The sequence below is a fragment of the Monoraphidium neglectum genome, assembly GCF_000611645.1.
Source record: "Monoraphidium neglectum strain SAG 48.87 unplaced genomic scaffold scaffold00242, whole genome shotgun sequence".
Taxonomy (NCBI): Eukaryota; Viridiplantae; Chlorophyta; class Chlorophyceae; order Sphaeropleales; family Selenastraceae; genus Monoraphidium; species Monoraphidium neglectum.
Genome location: NW_014013386.1, coordinates 1 through 14,982, shown reverse-complemented (window position 1 = coordinate 14,982; position 14,982 = coordinate 1). Strand labels below are relative to the sequence as shown.

Below are 14,982 nucleotides of genomic sequence, written 5' to 3'. Positions count from 1 at the left end.
CCCTGCCCCTCACCCCGGGCCTGGATTTCCTCCTTGGTCTCCCTATGATCAGGGCTCCACAGCACGTCCTCCTCTGACTCAATCAATGAGAAGTCGACACCTGAGGGCCGGTTCCGGGGGCGCTGGGTATAAATGCATGCACATGTGTATGCTCGCATTGTGCTGTTCGCGTGCGCACGCATTGTGCCCATGCATGCGCATGTGCATGCAGAATTGCACTTTTGCATGCACATCGTGTGCATGGGAGAGCGCATGCATGCATGCACGCGCGCCCACGTCGGCATGCGTGTTGATGTACGTTGACCAGCTTAATGGTGCGTATGCATCGCAAAAGTCTCAGGCTCTAGAATCGGGGGGTGGAGGAACGGTGTGCCCCGCGCCCACCGCAGCCGCCACCTCTATCCCTGCCGCACCGTTATTACCGCAGATCCATCCACCCACCCACCCATCCACCCATCCACCCATCCACCCACCCAATCACCTGGGAACATGGTCTGCTTGGCGGAGAGCGCGAAACGCCGGTCGCAGGGGTGCACCTGGCGAGGGTTTGAGGCGCGAGGGTTGATGGGGGCAGGGCCATTGAGTGTCACCGCAAGCAAAGCTGTACGTGCAAGCAAGCCAGCGGCGCGGTGCGGACATGATGAAGCCAAATCCCATCACACGCGCTCCCAAAGCGTGCGGAGTCGCGGCGTGCCTCATGCGCCAGCCAGCAGTGTCCCCGAGGGCCGGCTCCAGCCCCTGCATGACGCGGCCGCAACCACATGGCTCACCCCCAGGTGCTCGCGGCACAGCTCCATACACAGGAACGGCGGCGCCGACCCCAGCGCCACCGCGGGGTGCGCGGAGCGCCGGCCGGCCGTCTCAGAAAGCTCCACCATCAAAAGGCCGCCGACCGCTTGGCCCGCTGCTTCGCTGCCGCCGTTGCCATTGCCATTGCCGTTCCCGTTGCCGTTGCCGTTCGCCGCCGCAGGCGCCGCCGCTGCGTGGTCGCCAAAGCAGCCGACGGCGGTTTCTATCGCGCGTGTCAGCGGCGACACAACCACCAGGTCAGGCCGCACGCCCGCGGCCCTGATGTGCTCGCCGAGCGCGTGCGCCTGCCGCCAGCCCTCCTTAGTCAGGTGGGCGTCCTCGTACTCGTATGACTTGTAGTTGTTGTGGTCCTTGCGGCCTGCAGGAGGCGGCGCCGCGGTGGGAGGTGGAGGGGCACGGCGGGTGGGGTACTAGTGCCGCTGATCGTGGCCTGCAGCCGCTCCTGCCAGTTCGGCTTCACTGGACAATGTTTGGTCTCAACTGCAGTGCATGCAAGCCCTGTGTGGCCACCCGAGTCGCCCCTCTTGCCTGCCACATTGTGGAAGCCCTCCCCGTGACGGATGAGATGCAGCACTGCGGCGACGAAGCGGCGGGTGCGCACCGAATAAGCACGGTTGTGCGTTGGTGCATGGGGCGCCAATGGGTTTACGATGAATGGTGGCCGCTGCGCTCGCAGCAGAGCACAGCAGTGTGCAGCAGACATGCAACTGCGGCCCTTCATGATCCGTGCGCCACGCAGCTGTTTGCCAACTGGCAGGCGGATGATGGGATGATGAACGAGTTGGTGTCCAAATTGAGTTGCCAGCCAAGCAGCATGAGCGGACTGGCGTGTCTAAATTGTAAATGCTGCCAATTGGCCTCTCACCCTTGGTGTACCGCAGCGGGGTCACTTGCAAAAGCCGCGGCTGCGGGGCCTCCAGAGCGTGCGTGTGCGCCGATGCCGCGGCGGTCCCTCCAGTCGCCACCGCCTGCGCCGCCGCGGTGTGCTCAGTCTGTTGGGTCATAGTCGCGCGGATGCTTGCGGAGATTCTGCCACGCGGGAAATGCGCTGCCTGAGATCGGCAAAGGTGCGACCTCGCGGCCTGGGAATTCTTTGATGATAGCATATCTGTATAAGAAACTCAAGACACGATTAAGCTATGGTAGCTTGGAAGCCCCGCGGCAGTCATCATACACAGTTTGCTGTCGCAGCGTGGAAATGTGTTGGCGCTCTCCCCTGCAGGCAGACCGACTCCAAGCACTGGGAGGGCTGCACCCAGCATGTGTCAGCCGCCCACATTTTTGAACTGTCACAACATGGAACATTTCTTGGCATCGTCATACTTTGAACGCTTTCACCTGCATTGGCGGTGGATGTGCCAAAAGAAAGTTTGCTGGAGATTTTTGAGTACAGTAGGTGACATTCACCAACACTTCCCGATCACACGCTAGACTTTGGCATGGTCTTCTCCAACTTGACACTTTGTTACAACTTGTGTGCATCGTAGAACGGTGAATTCACACCTCTCTGCGTCAAAAGCGCCATACGTCCTGGCCTGTGCTGCACCCTGTAGCCCCCCCCCCCAAAAAACCATGTCGCTGCAAAAAAAATCGGCGACAATTCCTTGCCCAACCCCTGAACATCCATATGCAAGGGGCGGCCCACGCAAGAGGCAGGTGCTGCCCGTGGATTCATCAAAAATGGCCCAGCCCTCAAGTGAGGGCTAAATTGGAATGCTCTGTAAACTCTCAACGAGATTGCACCTGTGCAAATTCACCCCGAGCGACGCTGTCAGCATGCTCCCCTGCAGGGCAAAACTGTGTCAGGCAGTCCGATGGAGTTTGGGGAAGCAGCCGCCGCAGCTCAAGCCCACGGCGCAACAGTGCTAGGCCGCGTTTGGTTAGAGGCAGGTACACCATGCGTCGTGAGGCTGGCATGAGGCAGGTGAACATCCACATTAGGTACGGCACACCTGGGCACACTGTGCCCCTACTGGCAGTAGGAGTGCGGGGAGGGGGGCCACACAACGACGCCATCGAACGAATCGTCAAAATGTGCGGCGCTGTTGACGGCACCATGCATCCGCATGGGCATGACAGACATAGCGTGCAGAGCAGTGTCAGCAGGAGAGGCATCTGCGGACACGCCACCTGCCACCTGCGTTGTGGCCGCCCCCCTTTTCCTTTGCCTCACTCCTCCATCCATCCCCCGCAGCGCGGTGGCGGTGCCGGGAATTCTCTCGGCAGCGTGCCCAGCACAGAGCACGTCGTCCCCACGCCCTGACCCATGACATCTTGTCATGACCCCCGCCAGAGGTGTGACGTCATCATCAGCGCCAGGCGGGGTTGACCAGGGGCTGGTACACCGCCTTGATCTGCGGAGACGAGTGGGGGCGTAAGCAGCGGGACGGGTGGGGAACGAGGGCCAAGGATGCGGGGCAGAGGCGCGCGCCCGACAACAAGACCCGCGCGCGCGGCGGCTGCGGCCATGTCGCGTGTGCTGCAGCAAGCATGGCGGCGCTGGCCCTGGACTGACCTGGGTGTAGTTGGTGAGGGCATACTCCCCCTTCTCGCGGCCCATGCCAGAGTCCTGGGGTTGAAAAAAGAGGTACAGGCACATGGCCGGGCACAGGCAGCGGGTGCAAGGGGCGTGGGGGTGAGGAAGAAGCAGGACTCGTTTGAGTGTCGACGCGCCTCACCAGCCAGCGGAACCACAATTTCGCAACGGCGCAAGGCGAGATGGTCAGAGTGATCAACTTTTGAGCATGTGCCAAAAGACAGGTGCGAGCGGCGGCGCAAACGACCTTGTAGCCGCCGAAGGGCACGGCAGAGTCGTACACGTTGTAGCAGTTGACCCTGTTGATCGGATGGTTGGCATGTTTATGAGAGGCAATGCTTGCCAGCATAAATTGTTCGTCATGACTGTTTTCAACATGTAATGTACGCACAGAGGATAAGGCATTGCTCTGCAATGAAAAGACATCAGCAGACCCAACTCTGCTATAGCTATAGTCACTATTCGTACTTGTCTCACTGTTCGTACTTGTCTCAAGTGAGAGCGGCCCCTAATATAATAGATATATATATATATTGTATATATATATATATATTGTACTGGTCAAGTGAGACAAGTACGAACAGTGACTATAGCTAGTGATGTCGGGCGTCCTTGCTTCTGGGCAGGCAAAGCATCAGCTCAGAGCAATCTGGCGAGCGTGGTGCACAGCGTGCCCCGGGGCCCACCAGACAGTGCCGGCCTTAATGCCGCGCGTGAGGGTGTTGATGGAGTCCACGTTGGTGGAGAAGACGCCGGAGGCCAGGCCATAGGGCGTGTCGTTGGCGCGGCGGATCACCTGGAGGAAGCGGGAGGGGTGGGGCGGCGCTGGACAAAGGATCGGCCGCAGACTGGCCTCGCAGGGCTGGGGTTTCAGGTGGCGGGAAGACCAAGCGGCAGCCATAGTGTCAGCGTCATGGCGAACATCTCAGGACTGTGCTGCGCCTGCCTCACTCGTCGCTCTGTGGTTTGGGTGGGGAGCCGGGCTGCTCACCTCCTCCAGGGTGCTGAACTTGGAGATGCACTGCACCGGCCCGAAGATCTCGTCGCGGCTGATGAGCATGTCATCCCTCACGTCGGCAAACACGGTGGGCTCGATGAAGTAGCCCCTGTCGCCCTTGGCGCTGCCGCCGGTGCTGTGGCGGGGTATCGAGGTGAATTATGGATTCGAGCGGGTGTTGTTAGAAGGTGAGAAGAGGTTGTGAAACGGTCTGAAATGATTGGCTGGAAACAGGTGTCAAGCAGGAGAGGCGATGGGCACCTCCTTGAGATGCGAGGCCGCCGAGCAGGAACCAGGCCTCTGGCTCGCGACCACGGCCGCAGCAGGGTTTCCCTGCCAAGTCCCCTCTCCCCGGGGTGTTGCTCACAGGAGGCGCGCGCCCTGGGACTTCCCGTGGTCGATGTACTCCAGGATCTTGTTGTACTGGTCACGGTCAACCTGGGGTGACGGTGGTACAGGTGACGCACGTGCGATGTCATGGTTGACACAGGTCAAGTCGATTGTGCGGTGCGCGTATGCACAGCACTGGAAAGGTAGCATCGCGGGCAGATGAGGCGATCACAGTTCGCCGTTCGGATGCCTAGACTGACGGTGGATGGATCTGCAAGCGTGCCAACGAGCCAGTGCAGACCTCGCATCAGAATGTGCGGACGCCTGGACGCAGGAAGGTCTGCAAACCCCTCCTCCCACCTGGGGCCCCTGGTCGACGTCGCCAAAGGGGTCGCCAACGCGGCGGCCGGCGGCGGCCTTGGCAGCCTTGTCCACAAACTGAGAGGTGCAGGGGCGTAGGGAAGCAACGCGCGCAGGCGGTTGCTGGGGGTTGGCTGACAGCAAGATGGTGTTGCTGCAGCATTCCGTTTGGAACGCAGGTATGTGGGACAAAGCAGAGGTGCAAACAAAATCCAGATTGATCACATGGAGTGCGCCTCGGGTCACACTTGGAAAGCATCTCACACTCACCTCATCATAGATCGCCTCATGGACGTACAGCCTAAGAGCAATGTGTGGGTGCAAGTGAGCGCGTGTGTGTGCATGCGTGATGTGTGTTTTGTACGGGTTTATTTGATTGTGTATGTGTGTATGTGTGTGTGCGTGTGTGTACGTGTGCATGTGTGTGTGTGTGTGTGTGTGTGCGTGTGTGTGTGTGTGCGTGTGTATGTCGCAGGCTTGACATTCTTCGAGTGGTTGTGGAAGTGGTTAAGGGGCGAAGGGGGCCAGCCAGCAAGTGCACGGGTTGCGAGGGCACAGCCTGGACGGCGCTCATGCAAGTGGTGGCGTACAGGACGGCAGCAGCAGCGTCAGAAGCATCCGCTGGGACCACCCCATGTATGGGGCCGTTGGCCCCGCGGCCCAGGGGCTCCCATGCCGCGGCCCCGGCCCAAACGCGGCCCGCAGCAGAGTCGCGCGCCTGGAGCCCGCGGCGCAGCACTGGCCGTGGTTGAAGAAGAGCGCGAAGGACGCGTCCTTGACGGCCTGCTCCACGTCCACATCGGGGCACACGATCACGGGGGACTGCGGGTGGGGCGGGGGTCAGGAATTGCCAGGTCAGGAGTTTGCTTGTGTGAAGGCGCGTGCGCTTGCAATCGAATGGGACGGGGACGGACAGCAAAGAATTTGATGATGTTATCAGAGGAGAGAGTGGATGAGGTGTCCTGCAAGTAGAAGCGTGTGTGTTCAGTGATGCACCTGCTCGATCCAAGGCACACACCTGCCAATTTGTGGCAGCACAAGGGGGCGGCGGGCGCGGGCCACCAGTGGGATCCAGCCGCTATCCAGAACCCAGCCCGCCGCAGCCGCACCTTGCCGCCGAGCTCCAGGGTGCAGGGCTTCAGCGCGTGTGCGGTCTGGGCGCCAATTTTGCGGCCGACCTCGGTGCTCCCGGTGAAGGCGATCTGGAAACATTGTGACGATAACCCATAGCATTGTCAAGACATGCGGGGGAGCACAAACACCCACTACGCATGCATCACGCATGCAAAAGAGTGCACGTGGCAGACACATATGTGTGCAGGCGGTGCCCGCTTCAGGCAAAGGAGCAGTGGCTGCAGCGTGCTGCTTGCAGGTTGGGTAGAGGTGGGGGGCAAGCAGCAGCTGGGCTGCACCCGCAGCCGCTAATCGCCCATAACCACCCATCGCAAGGCGCCCGGCCGGCAACTGTGCATCATGACTGATTACAGACTCGCCTTGTCCACCCCGGGATGCTCCACCAAGGCGGAGCCCGCAGTGGGGCCGTGGCCCGATATGATGTTGACGACCCCGTTGGGGAAGCCTAGGGGCAGAGGAGGGGGGTAACAGGACGATCAGGACTCCATGACACCACTCAGTGTTGCAGGACGGAGGCACGCCAACAGAAGCGGCAGAAGCCAATATCGCGACCAGCCGCCGGCGATCCACGAAGCCCCCCGCCAGGCCAGAGGATGCTCTGCCCGTCGTAGCGGGTGGGATGCAAAGGCCGAGGATTCCCAAGGCCATCCGCACGCAAGCACAGCAGGGGCCCCTGGCTGGTCAGCAGGCAGCACGCATCGTGACACGGGAGGTGACAAGTGCGCCCGCTTGCGCCCCCGCACCGGCCTCCGCGATGAGCTCGCCGATCTTGATGGCTGTGAGGGGCGTCTGCTCCGCGGTCTTCAGGACGACGGTGTTGCCCGCCGCCAGGGCGGGGCCGAGCTTCCAGGCCGCCATCAGCAGGGGAAAGTTCCATGGCACGATCTGGGGGTTGGGGGTGAGTGGCGGAAGTTGCGGCGGTGTTTGGAGACGTGGAGCGTGATGTATGAAAGCAACAAAGTGGATCACAGTGCCCGCATGCTGAGAATCAAGATTACGTTCCAAGGATTGTGGAAGGTGCAATCGCATGTTGGCAGGGAAGTGCCAGCTAACATGCAAGCAGGCACACTAGCACAGCGCGCACGCGCACGATATACACACACTTAAGAGCGGCACATGATACACACACACACACACAAAGCACACATTTGTCCCCAGAGGCGCGCACCTGCCCCACAACCCCCAGCGGCTCATGGAAGGTGTAGGCCCAGTATGGCCCGTCCACGGGGATGGTCTTGCCCTGGATCTTGTCAGCCCACCTGGAAACAAAAGGACGATGGCAACCGACGGGTTGTGCATTTCAAAATTTTACCAGATGGCGGCCATTTGAGACAGGCGGCCGCGGCACCATGGCCCAGGTGTTGTTACTGGACTGTGCGGGCGACGCGGTTTCGTGGTGGCGGCACCCAGCATTGATGCCTGGCGCATTCCGGCCCCAGGACCCCCGCCGCCGCTGCAGCGGCTGTCATGCAGGTGCAACCCGTCGCAGCAGAACGCCAGGCCTGCGCCTTTGCAAAGAAGGCGGGAAGCAGGACCTCGACGCTCACCCTGCATAGTAGCGGATGTGGTCGTAGCTCAGGGGGATGTCCGCATTGCGGCTGTACCAGATCGGCTTGCCGTTGTCCTGCAGTGGGGGTTTCAGCGGCAGCGAGGCACGATGGGCACACAGGGGTCTGCAGGCACAGGTGGTGCGGGGGCCAACGAGGACGAACAAGCATTCCTCCAAGACGAGAATGCCACCGCCCGGCATGCTGCCGCCAACGCGTCATGCCACACAAAGCGGCTGCCGCGTCGCAGCGCAGCAACGCGACGTGCGGCGCTGCCGGGGGGGCCCGGCTAGTGACAGCAGGGGTGTGATACAGGAGGCGCGAGCCGCACCAGCGTCTCCAGCTGCGCCAGCTCCTCTGCGTCGCGCTCCATGAGGTCAGCCAACTTGAACATGAGCCTACCGCGCTCCTTGGCAGACATGCGCGGCCTGGGGGTCGTCGAGAGCGTTGGACGGGATGGTGGGGGGTGATTGCGGGAACCCAGTTAGCTGCCATGCGGGAGACGTCCGAGTGCTTTGGTGGAGGCACTGACAGTGAAGGGGAACAAAGGCAGAAGTGGCCTGCAGGCTGCGGCTGCGGCTGGGGACAGGGTCCAGGGTGCGCTTGGAGGCCACAGACCTCACGCCCAGTCAGGCCCTGGCACGCACAGCACACACAGCACACGGTCCTCGGGGCTGGGTCGTATGCGGGGCGGAGGCGCGCGAGTGCATGGAGGGTGCGCTTTTGTGCGCACCAGGGCCCCTCGTCGAAGGCCCTGCGGGCGGCGATGACGGCCTTGTCCACGTCGGCCTTGTCGCCCTCTGCGACACGGAGGATCTCCTCCCCAGTGCGGGGGTCCTCGACGGGCAGCTGGGGGGATAAATAAAGGGTGGAAAGGAGCGAGCGGGTGTGGGGCGGAGCGGGGCAAGAGGAGAAGGCAGGGGGGGCAAAACGGGTGGGGAAGTAGGGGCCTTGTATTGTGATGAGGTGTCCATGTGGCGAGGAATTGACGCATGCGGTGCTATTGCAGCCGTAAGCAGACATGCCATGCCTCTGGGTGCTTGTGAGCTTGTGCCTGTGCGCACCCGGTTGCGGCTCAACCTCTTCATTGGCGCTACCACAGGCGACACACACACACACACACATGTGCGCGCGTGTGCGTGCATGTGGGGTTTCACACATGCATCCAAGTAATGGCAGTAAATGCACACACGGATGTACATGCACCAGCACATGCGCGCACCGTCTTGCCCGACACGGCGTCGTGCCACTCCCCATCAATGAAAAGCTGGGGCGGCGGGTGAGGTGGGAGGTGCGGCGGGGCTGCGTCAGCCAGCAGGCTGCCACATGATGGCGGCCGGCAGCATGAGGCAGCTGCTTAGCGTACAGCAAGGGAGCTTAACCACCGGTCAGCATCAAGGCACAGGCACATTACAACAGCGCTTTGACCAGATCAGGGGCACAGGTGACGCGCGCATGACATCACAGGGCGCTGTGGGCTGAGTCATGGCGACCACCCGGCTGCAGGTGCGCCCCGCTCATACCTTTTTCTGCAGGGCCTGCGCATGGCGGATGGCCGACTCTCCAAGCGTGGGCGCGTCCCTGCATACCACGCTGGTATCAGCAGGCTAGTATCATACGAAATGCAGCAAGCCGCGGGTTGGGACTGTGATGGGATCCGCCGGTTTTGCAGTTGGGATGCTCGCCCGGCACGGGCGCCCACCTGGCGGGCATCACAGACACAGCGCGAGCCGGCTGGAAACGGCCGCGGATTGGCAGACCGGTGGCCCGCATGCTGGGGCGTGAGAGTGTACGCATGCCTGCTGCGTTCGGTGTAGAGGGATCTGCGGGATCTGTTCAGGGCGAAGCCGGCAGCCAGAATACCTGCTGGTGAGCGTTATGGCTTTGATTTCTATGATCAAAGCGACCATGCAGCGTGGCTAGACCACAGCCTGCCGGCTGGCACCCTGCGGCACCAGTTCTCAACCGAGTCACCTAGGCGCATGCGAGTCAGCAAGGCGCGTGAGGCCGCGACGCCCGCAGCCGCGGCCCAGCGCAGAAGTGCGGTGCATTGGCAGCATGTCCAACTGATTCCAGGGGCCTGCGCTCGTAGCTCAGCACGCGGCACGACAAAATGGACGCAACGACGCATGTGCAAACAACAATCAGTGGTCACCGAGGCTCCTCAACCCCCGCGTGGGCGATCAGCAGGGCCAGGTGGTGCATGCTCAAATCAAAAGGAATGTGGGACATAGCACATGCGGTTGGAAGGAGGAATACATCATGCCACCATTCAGACGGGGCAGCAGTGGCGCACGCGCGTCTCCAGCCCTTCACAGACAACTGCGGTGCCAACTCAGGGGTGCGCGTTGGCATAGTATGTGAACATGCCTTGAGAAGTTGGCATGGCAGATGTTGCATGGGCTACAGGATTCCATACAGGACAGCAGTGAAGGGCTAACACCCTGCAATGCTGGTTTGACCAGGGCCATATTTCTAAGCGTTCGCCCTAATGTGCGGCATACGCTGCATGCCAGGTCCTGGGGCAACTTTGCTTTGGCACCATGTGCATATATTCTAGTGCCTCTCCCCTAACACAGATGGGGGCCCACAACAGCGTCTGCTTCTGCAGCCGCTTGCAGGCGGCCACGCACAGCAGGACTACTTGCAGCCGATTTTTCCGCCGCCAGGGAAAGGCCGGAGTCAAACCCACCTGTGATGTATGAAGGGTCTTATCTGTCTTCTATCAAACATAAAGCACACACGACCGCATTGCGTGAAGCTTAGTTGACGTAGTCCAACATGGCGAGCCTGCGCCTGGCTGCCGTGGTAGCGGTGTTGGCTACCATCAACATAATTCAAAGTTCAGCTTCTGCGCCCCAGGAGACTCACGCGTCCAGGAGTGGTTCCGCGCAGCTGAGCCCCAAGCGGCCCAGGAGGGCTGCGAAGCCTCGCAGCAAGGTGTCCAGGCGAGAAAATAGCGTGAATAGGATCGGCCACCTCGGCTTCAGGTGCGGGCAACGCCACGGGCGTGCAGCAGTTTTAGGGGGGTGCTGCTGGAAGGCGGCGCGCTGCTGCGCGCACCGACGCGAGCGACGAGACAGAGGGCCGCGCGCCGTTGCCATCGCTTCTCATGCTCGAACATGATGAAATCCTCCTGCGAATCACCACACCAATGATCTCCAGGATCGGCTCCGCTGGTCGCCTCTGGAAGGCCATAAAGCGCGTTCTGACCCCCTGCTGGACCAGACCCAGCACCAAGCACGACCGCGGGGACCCACCCCCAGCCCCAGACCCCGGCGACCCCCCGCCGGCGCCACCACCACACCCCTGCGTCCAGGCGCCGTCAACACACACGGCGCCGTCCTCGCCGGCCGCGGCGGCCCCCTCGTCCCGCCGCCGCCTGGCGTGGTTTGTGTTGCCGTCGGCCGCCCCCCGCATGCTGCTGGCCAGGGCGTGCCCGCCCGCCGTGCCGCGCCCCCTCGGCCCCGCCGCAGCAGCCGCGCCGAAGCCGTCCGGCGCCGCTGTGTGCACTGCTGGCCTCGCTGCCACATGCAAATGCGTGCCTGACCCCGCCGCCGACACCGCGCCGCCGGCTGCAGTCGCTGAGCCTCCGCCCAGTGCTCCTCAGCCCAGTCGCCCCCCGGCCGACGCCAGCATCGCGCCCTCATATGTGCTTGTGACATCTGGCCCCGTGGGCGCCGTTGTCAACATGTACTGCGCGGCTGGCGCCGCGGCCGAGCTCGCGGCAACCCCCATTGCCGCGTTTGCTGGTGCATGGGCCGCCGCAGCTTGGCGAGGCGCGATCACCAAGTTTCTCATTACGCTCAACAACGGCGAGACGACAGTCACCGTCGCGCCGCTATTCTGCTTCAGCCGCCGCAGCCAGCCGGTGTTTGCAGCCGTTGACAGCTCGAGGCCAACACGTGCCCTGCCGTGCGGCGACGATGCTGCGCCAGCGCGTCCCTGACGCACTTTGGCCCCCTCGGCTCCTTGCAGCAGCAGCCATGCACCAACGGCAGCGCCGCTCACGCCGTTGTCATCTTGGTCAGCCAGCAGCGCTGTGCTGGTAAGGCCAACAACACCGTAAGCGTCACAACCCACGCCGCCTTCACAGTCTGCAGCGAGAACGGCCGCTGCACCCTGCAGCCGCTGCGCCTGCTCGGCTGCGCCGCAACGCCTCAGGCCCTGCTGCTGCCGCCGGCGCCGCTGGCGGCTGGGCCTGCCAGCCACAGGCCTGCGGCATCCCTGGCTCCCTGCTTGCGAGCGAGCAACATGTGCTGCCGCCGATGCCGCGGCAGGCGGGAGCGCCACTTCAAGTGCCGCGGCGGCCGCTGCCCTGCGACGGCATGAGGTTGTGGCGCTTGGAGACCCTCGCGGCGGGCTACCTGCACATGCAGTCATGGCAGTGCATCCTGACATCCGGGATGGTTTCACGCAGCCACGTCAGCCGCAGCCTCGCCGCCCACATGACATCCCTGCTCCTGGGCCCTGCCGCCGCGCACCCCCAGCGCGCTGCTGCCCCCAGGGTCGTGCGCTCTGTGGTGCCCGAGCCCCACGTTGGCCGGGACTCCAGCAGCCCCGCCGCCACCGGCCTTGCCGTGCCGGCCCCCTCGTGCCTGAAGCAGCAGCAGCAGCAGCAGCAGCAGCAGCAGCAGCAGCAGCAGCAAGCATCGCAGGCCTGCAGCAGCCCTGATGGTCAGCCAGCTGAGGTGGAGCTGGCACCGTTGGAGTTCGCAGCGTGCCCCTCCAGTGATGAAGAGCAGCAGTCGGCGCCGCTGCTTGATTCCATCAGTGCAGGCCTGCTCTCGCCGCCAGCCCCGGACAGAAGCACTGCGGCGTCGGAGGTTGAGACGCCCGCGGTGGTGGTGGCGCCACTCGAGCTGCTGTACTTCGGCTCGCTGGCCGCTAGCCTTGACTATGGCTGCGACGCCATTGATAGCATCGGCTGCGACAGCGGCGCGACGGCCAAGCAGCAGGACACCTGCTCTGATGTGGCGGCGCCGCAGACCGTGCAGGCCTGTGTGGCGATGTCCCACCCTGTTTCATCGCTGGTCAGCCGCGCCAGCTGCGACGCGGCTGAGGAGCTCAATGATGGCCGCGACGACAACGGGCCAGCACAGCAGCCCCTGGACGGCGCCGGCCAGCAGCAGGCGGCCGAGGGGGTCAGGCTGCTGCGGCTCCTCCGGCAGGGTGGGCAGATGAGGCTGCCCCAGCCTTCTGCTCAGGCACGCCCTTCGTCGCAGCCGCAGCAGGGGTCGTCTGCGAACACGCGTGCCCAAGGGCCCCAGCAGCACCAGCACCAGCACCACCAGTTAAAGCCGCTGCGCGAGTGCGGCCCGCAGCGGCTAGAGTCGGCGGTGCAGGACCTGGGCTGCGAGCTGGACTGCGCCGGCCCATACGCCGCCGCGTCCGAGCAGCAGGCAGGAGATCCGCCAGCTGCCTATCATGGCAATGACAGGGTCGGCTGTGGCCGCGAGCCCTCAGCCGCACCCGAGGCCAGCAAAGCGCCCGCTGTGCCGCGGAGGGTGCGCACGTCGCCCCAGCACGCGAGTGCGGTGGCTGCCCTCCTGCATCAGGGGGGCCAGCAGCTGCGGCCTCAGCAGCAGCGGGCGCTGCCGCCACGTCAGCAGCAGCACCAGCAGCCGCAGCCCGCTGGCAACAGCTGGGAGGCTCGGGGCGCCTGGGCAGCGGGCGGCCAGGAGGCCAGGCAGCATGACAATGGTGGGGGCGACGGCGGCGCCTTGGAGGTGCACCAGGACTTCACCGGCGCCCCCCTGCAGGCGGCAGGGGAGGAGGACGGCCAGCAGCAGGGGGCTGCGGCGGCCCCCAAGCGCTACTACCACCGCGGCGGGCGGCGGGGGAACGCCGCCCGCGCAAAGCGGCGGCAGCAGGCGGCCGATGCCGAGAGGGGATAGTAATGCCGTATTGCCTGTTGGTGCGGGGTGGCTGCAGGGGGTCTGTGGGGCAGCGTGCTGACTTGTTGACTTCAAGGCGCGTGCAGGCGAGCTGAACACCTGCGTGCACTGCACCATCCACGCACACCACACCAAAACGCGTTCTTGAATGCCCGGCCCATGTCTAGGTGGAACAGCCTGACAAAATGCACGCATGTCCGTGCGCCAGCAGTGAGCAGTTTAGCTGACAATTTTCCGGCCTGCTGTCATCATGCGTCGTTTCCTTACTCGCCCTTTGGCTCCTGTCTTGACGGTTTCCATAATTTTCAGTTGATGTAAACCTTTGTTTACAGCGTCAAATTAGCAAGGGCCCTTGCAGGCAACACCGCCCAAGGATGGGTAACACTTGCTGGTGGTCAGGATATGGGGCTTGAGCCAGAAGCTCAGGGGTCAAGGAAAGCAAAGCTGCAAAGCAAACCTGCCAGCGAGCAAGCGCCTGAGAAAAGCTGGGGGCTACCAAACAGGATAAGGCAGAGGCCACCAACACAACAACAAACACATGGGGCATGTAACACAAACATACCACAACACAGACAGCCGCCTGGCAGCCTCTGGCTGCCAACAGCCCCGCCACCCCGCGGCCAGCCATTTGCCGGACAATTGGCCCCTCACTTTGCAAACCGCTGCAGCGCCCTTGGCACAGCCTCCAGCTTCCGCCGCCTCTCCTCCTCCGCCGCCTCCTTCCGCCGCTCCTCCTCCTCCTTCATCCGCGCCAGCACCGCGGGCTTCTTGTCCTCTATCACGTTGCTCTGCTTGCGCCGCTGCCGCCGCGAGGGCTTGTTCTTGCCCTTCATCCGCTTCTTCTCGTCCGCCTCCTCGCGGCGCGCGGCGACGCGCGCGCGGTTGGCCTCTTCGGCTGCCGCTTTGCGCGCCCGCGCGACCTCCGTCGGCTCCCGCAGCACCTGCAAGATAGTGATACAATAACATGGTGTCAATATTATGTCGCCATACTCAACCAATCGTGTTTCCATACCATCTCCCTTTCCATGACAACCCATCGACGAGCCGTCCCATCGCCGCTCCGTGCTGCAACCCCACCCCGCCTTCCACACACACCCACCTTTCCGATGGCGTCTGGGTCGAGCACTATGGTGTCGGGCTGCAGCTTGTCCAGCAGCTGTACCACCTCCTGCTGCTGCCGCTCCTTCAGGTTGGCGTAGGGGTTGGCCAGGAAGGAGTCCACGTTCGGCTCGCCGGCGCCTGGGGGCAAACGAGTGCAGTGCCAGGGGGTGGGGCATCGGGGGTTGCGCCGGGTGTTTCGGGCAGATTTTGGGCTGGGAGCTGTAGAGGAGCGGTTTCATGCTGGGGCGTCTCGTTGCTCAGGGGGCGAGG

At 63.2% G+C, this 14,982-nt stretch overlaps 4 protein-coding genes across 4 annotated transcripts; 1 reads left to right on the top strand and 3 right to left on the bottom strand.

The window, feature by feature from the left end:
• Positions 1–82: 82 nt before the first annotated feature.
• MNEG_2204 (phosphoglycerate mutase-related protein) lies at positions 83–1,814 on the bottom strand (the record flags this gene model as incomplete). Its single annotated transcript, XM_014049316.1, has 4 exons — positions 83–100; positions 474–536; positions 771–1,168; positions 1,676–1,814. The coding sequence occupies 4 exons, from the start codon at positions 1,812–1,814 to the stop codon at positions 83–85; spliced, it is 618 nt and encodes a 205-aa protein (XP_013904770.1).
• Positions 1,815–3,119: 1,305 nt separating this feature from the next.
• On the bottom strand, positions 3,120–9,487 carry MNEG_2203 (aldehyde dehydrogenase (NAD+); the record flags this gene model as incomplete). The annotated part of the gene is made up of 19 exons (XM_014049315.1): positions 3,120–3,164; positions 3,326–3,379; positions 3,594–3,645; positions 4,033–4,142; positions 4,338–4,479; positions 4,711–4,781; positions 5,034–5,111; positions 5,304–5,334; positions 5,665–5,855; positions 6,143–6,235; positions 6,536–6,612; positions 6,911–7,052; positions 7,336–7,426; positions 7,715–7,791; positions 8,046–8,142; positions 8,448–8,563; positions 8,937–8,981; positions 9,238–9,295; positions 9,417–9,487. 19 exons carry the CDS (start codon positions 9,485–9,487, stop codon positions 3,120–3,122), a joined length of 1,641 nt encoding a protein of 546 aa, XP_013904769.1.
• Positions 9,488–12,162: 2,675 nt separating this feature from the next.
• MNEG_2202 (hypothetical protein) lies at positions 12,163–13,611 on the top strand (the record flags this gene model as incomplete). The annotated part of the gene is made up of 1 exon (XM_014049314.1): positions 12,163–13,611. The coding sequence occupies one exon, from the start codon at positions 12,163–12,165 to the stop codon at positions 13,609–13,611; it is 1,449 nt and encodes a 482-aa protein (XP_013904768.1).
• A 647-nt stretch (positions 13,612–14,258) lies between these two features.
• Positions 14,259–14,626, bottom strand: MNEG_2201 (hypothetical protein; the record flags this gene model as incomplete). Its single annotated transcript, XM_014049313.1, has 2 exons — positions 14,259–14,552; positions 14,624–14,626. The coding sequence occupies 2 exons, from the start codon at positions 14,624–14,626 to the stop codon at positions 14,259–14,261; spliced, it is 297 nt and encodes a 98-aa protein (XP_013904767.1).
• Positions 14,627–14,982: the final 356 nt, after the last annotated feature.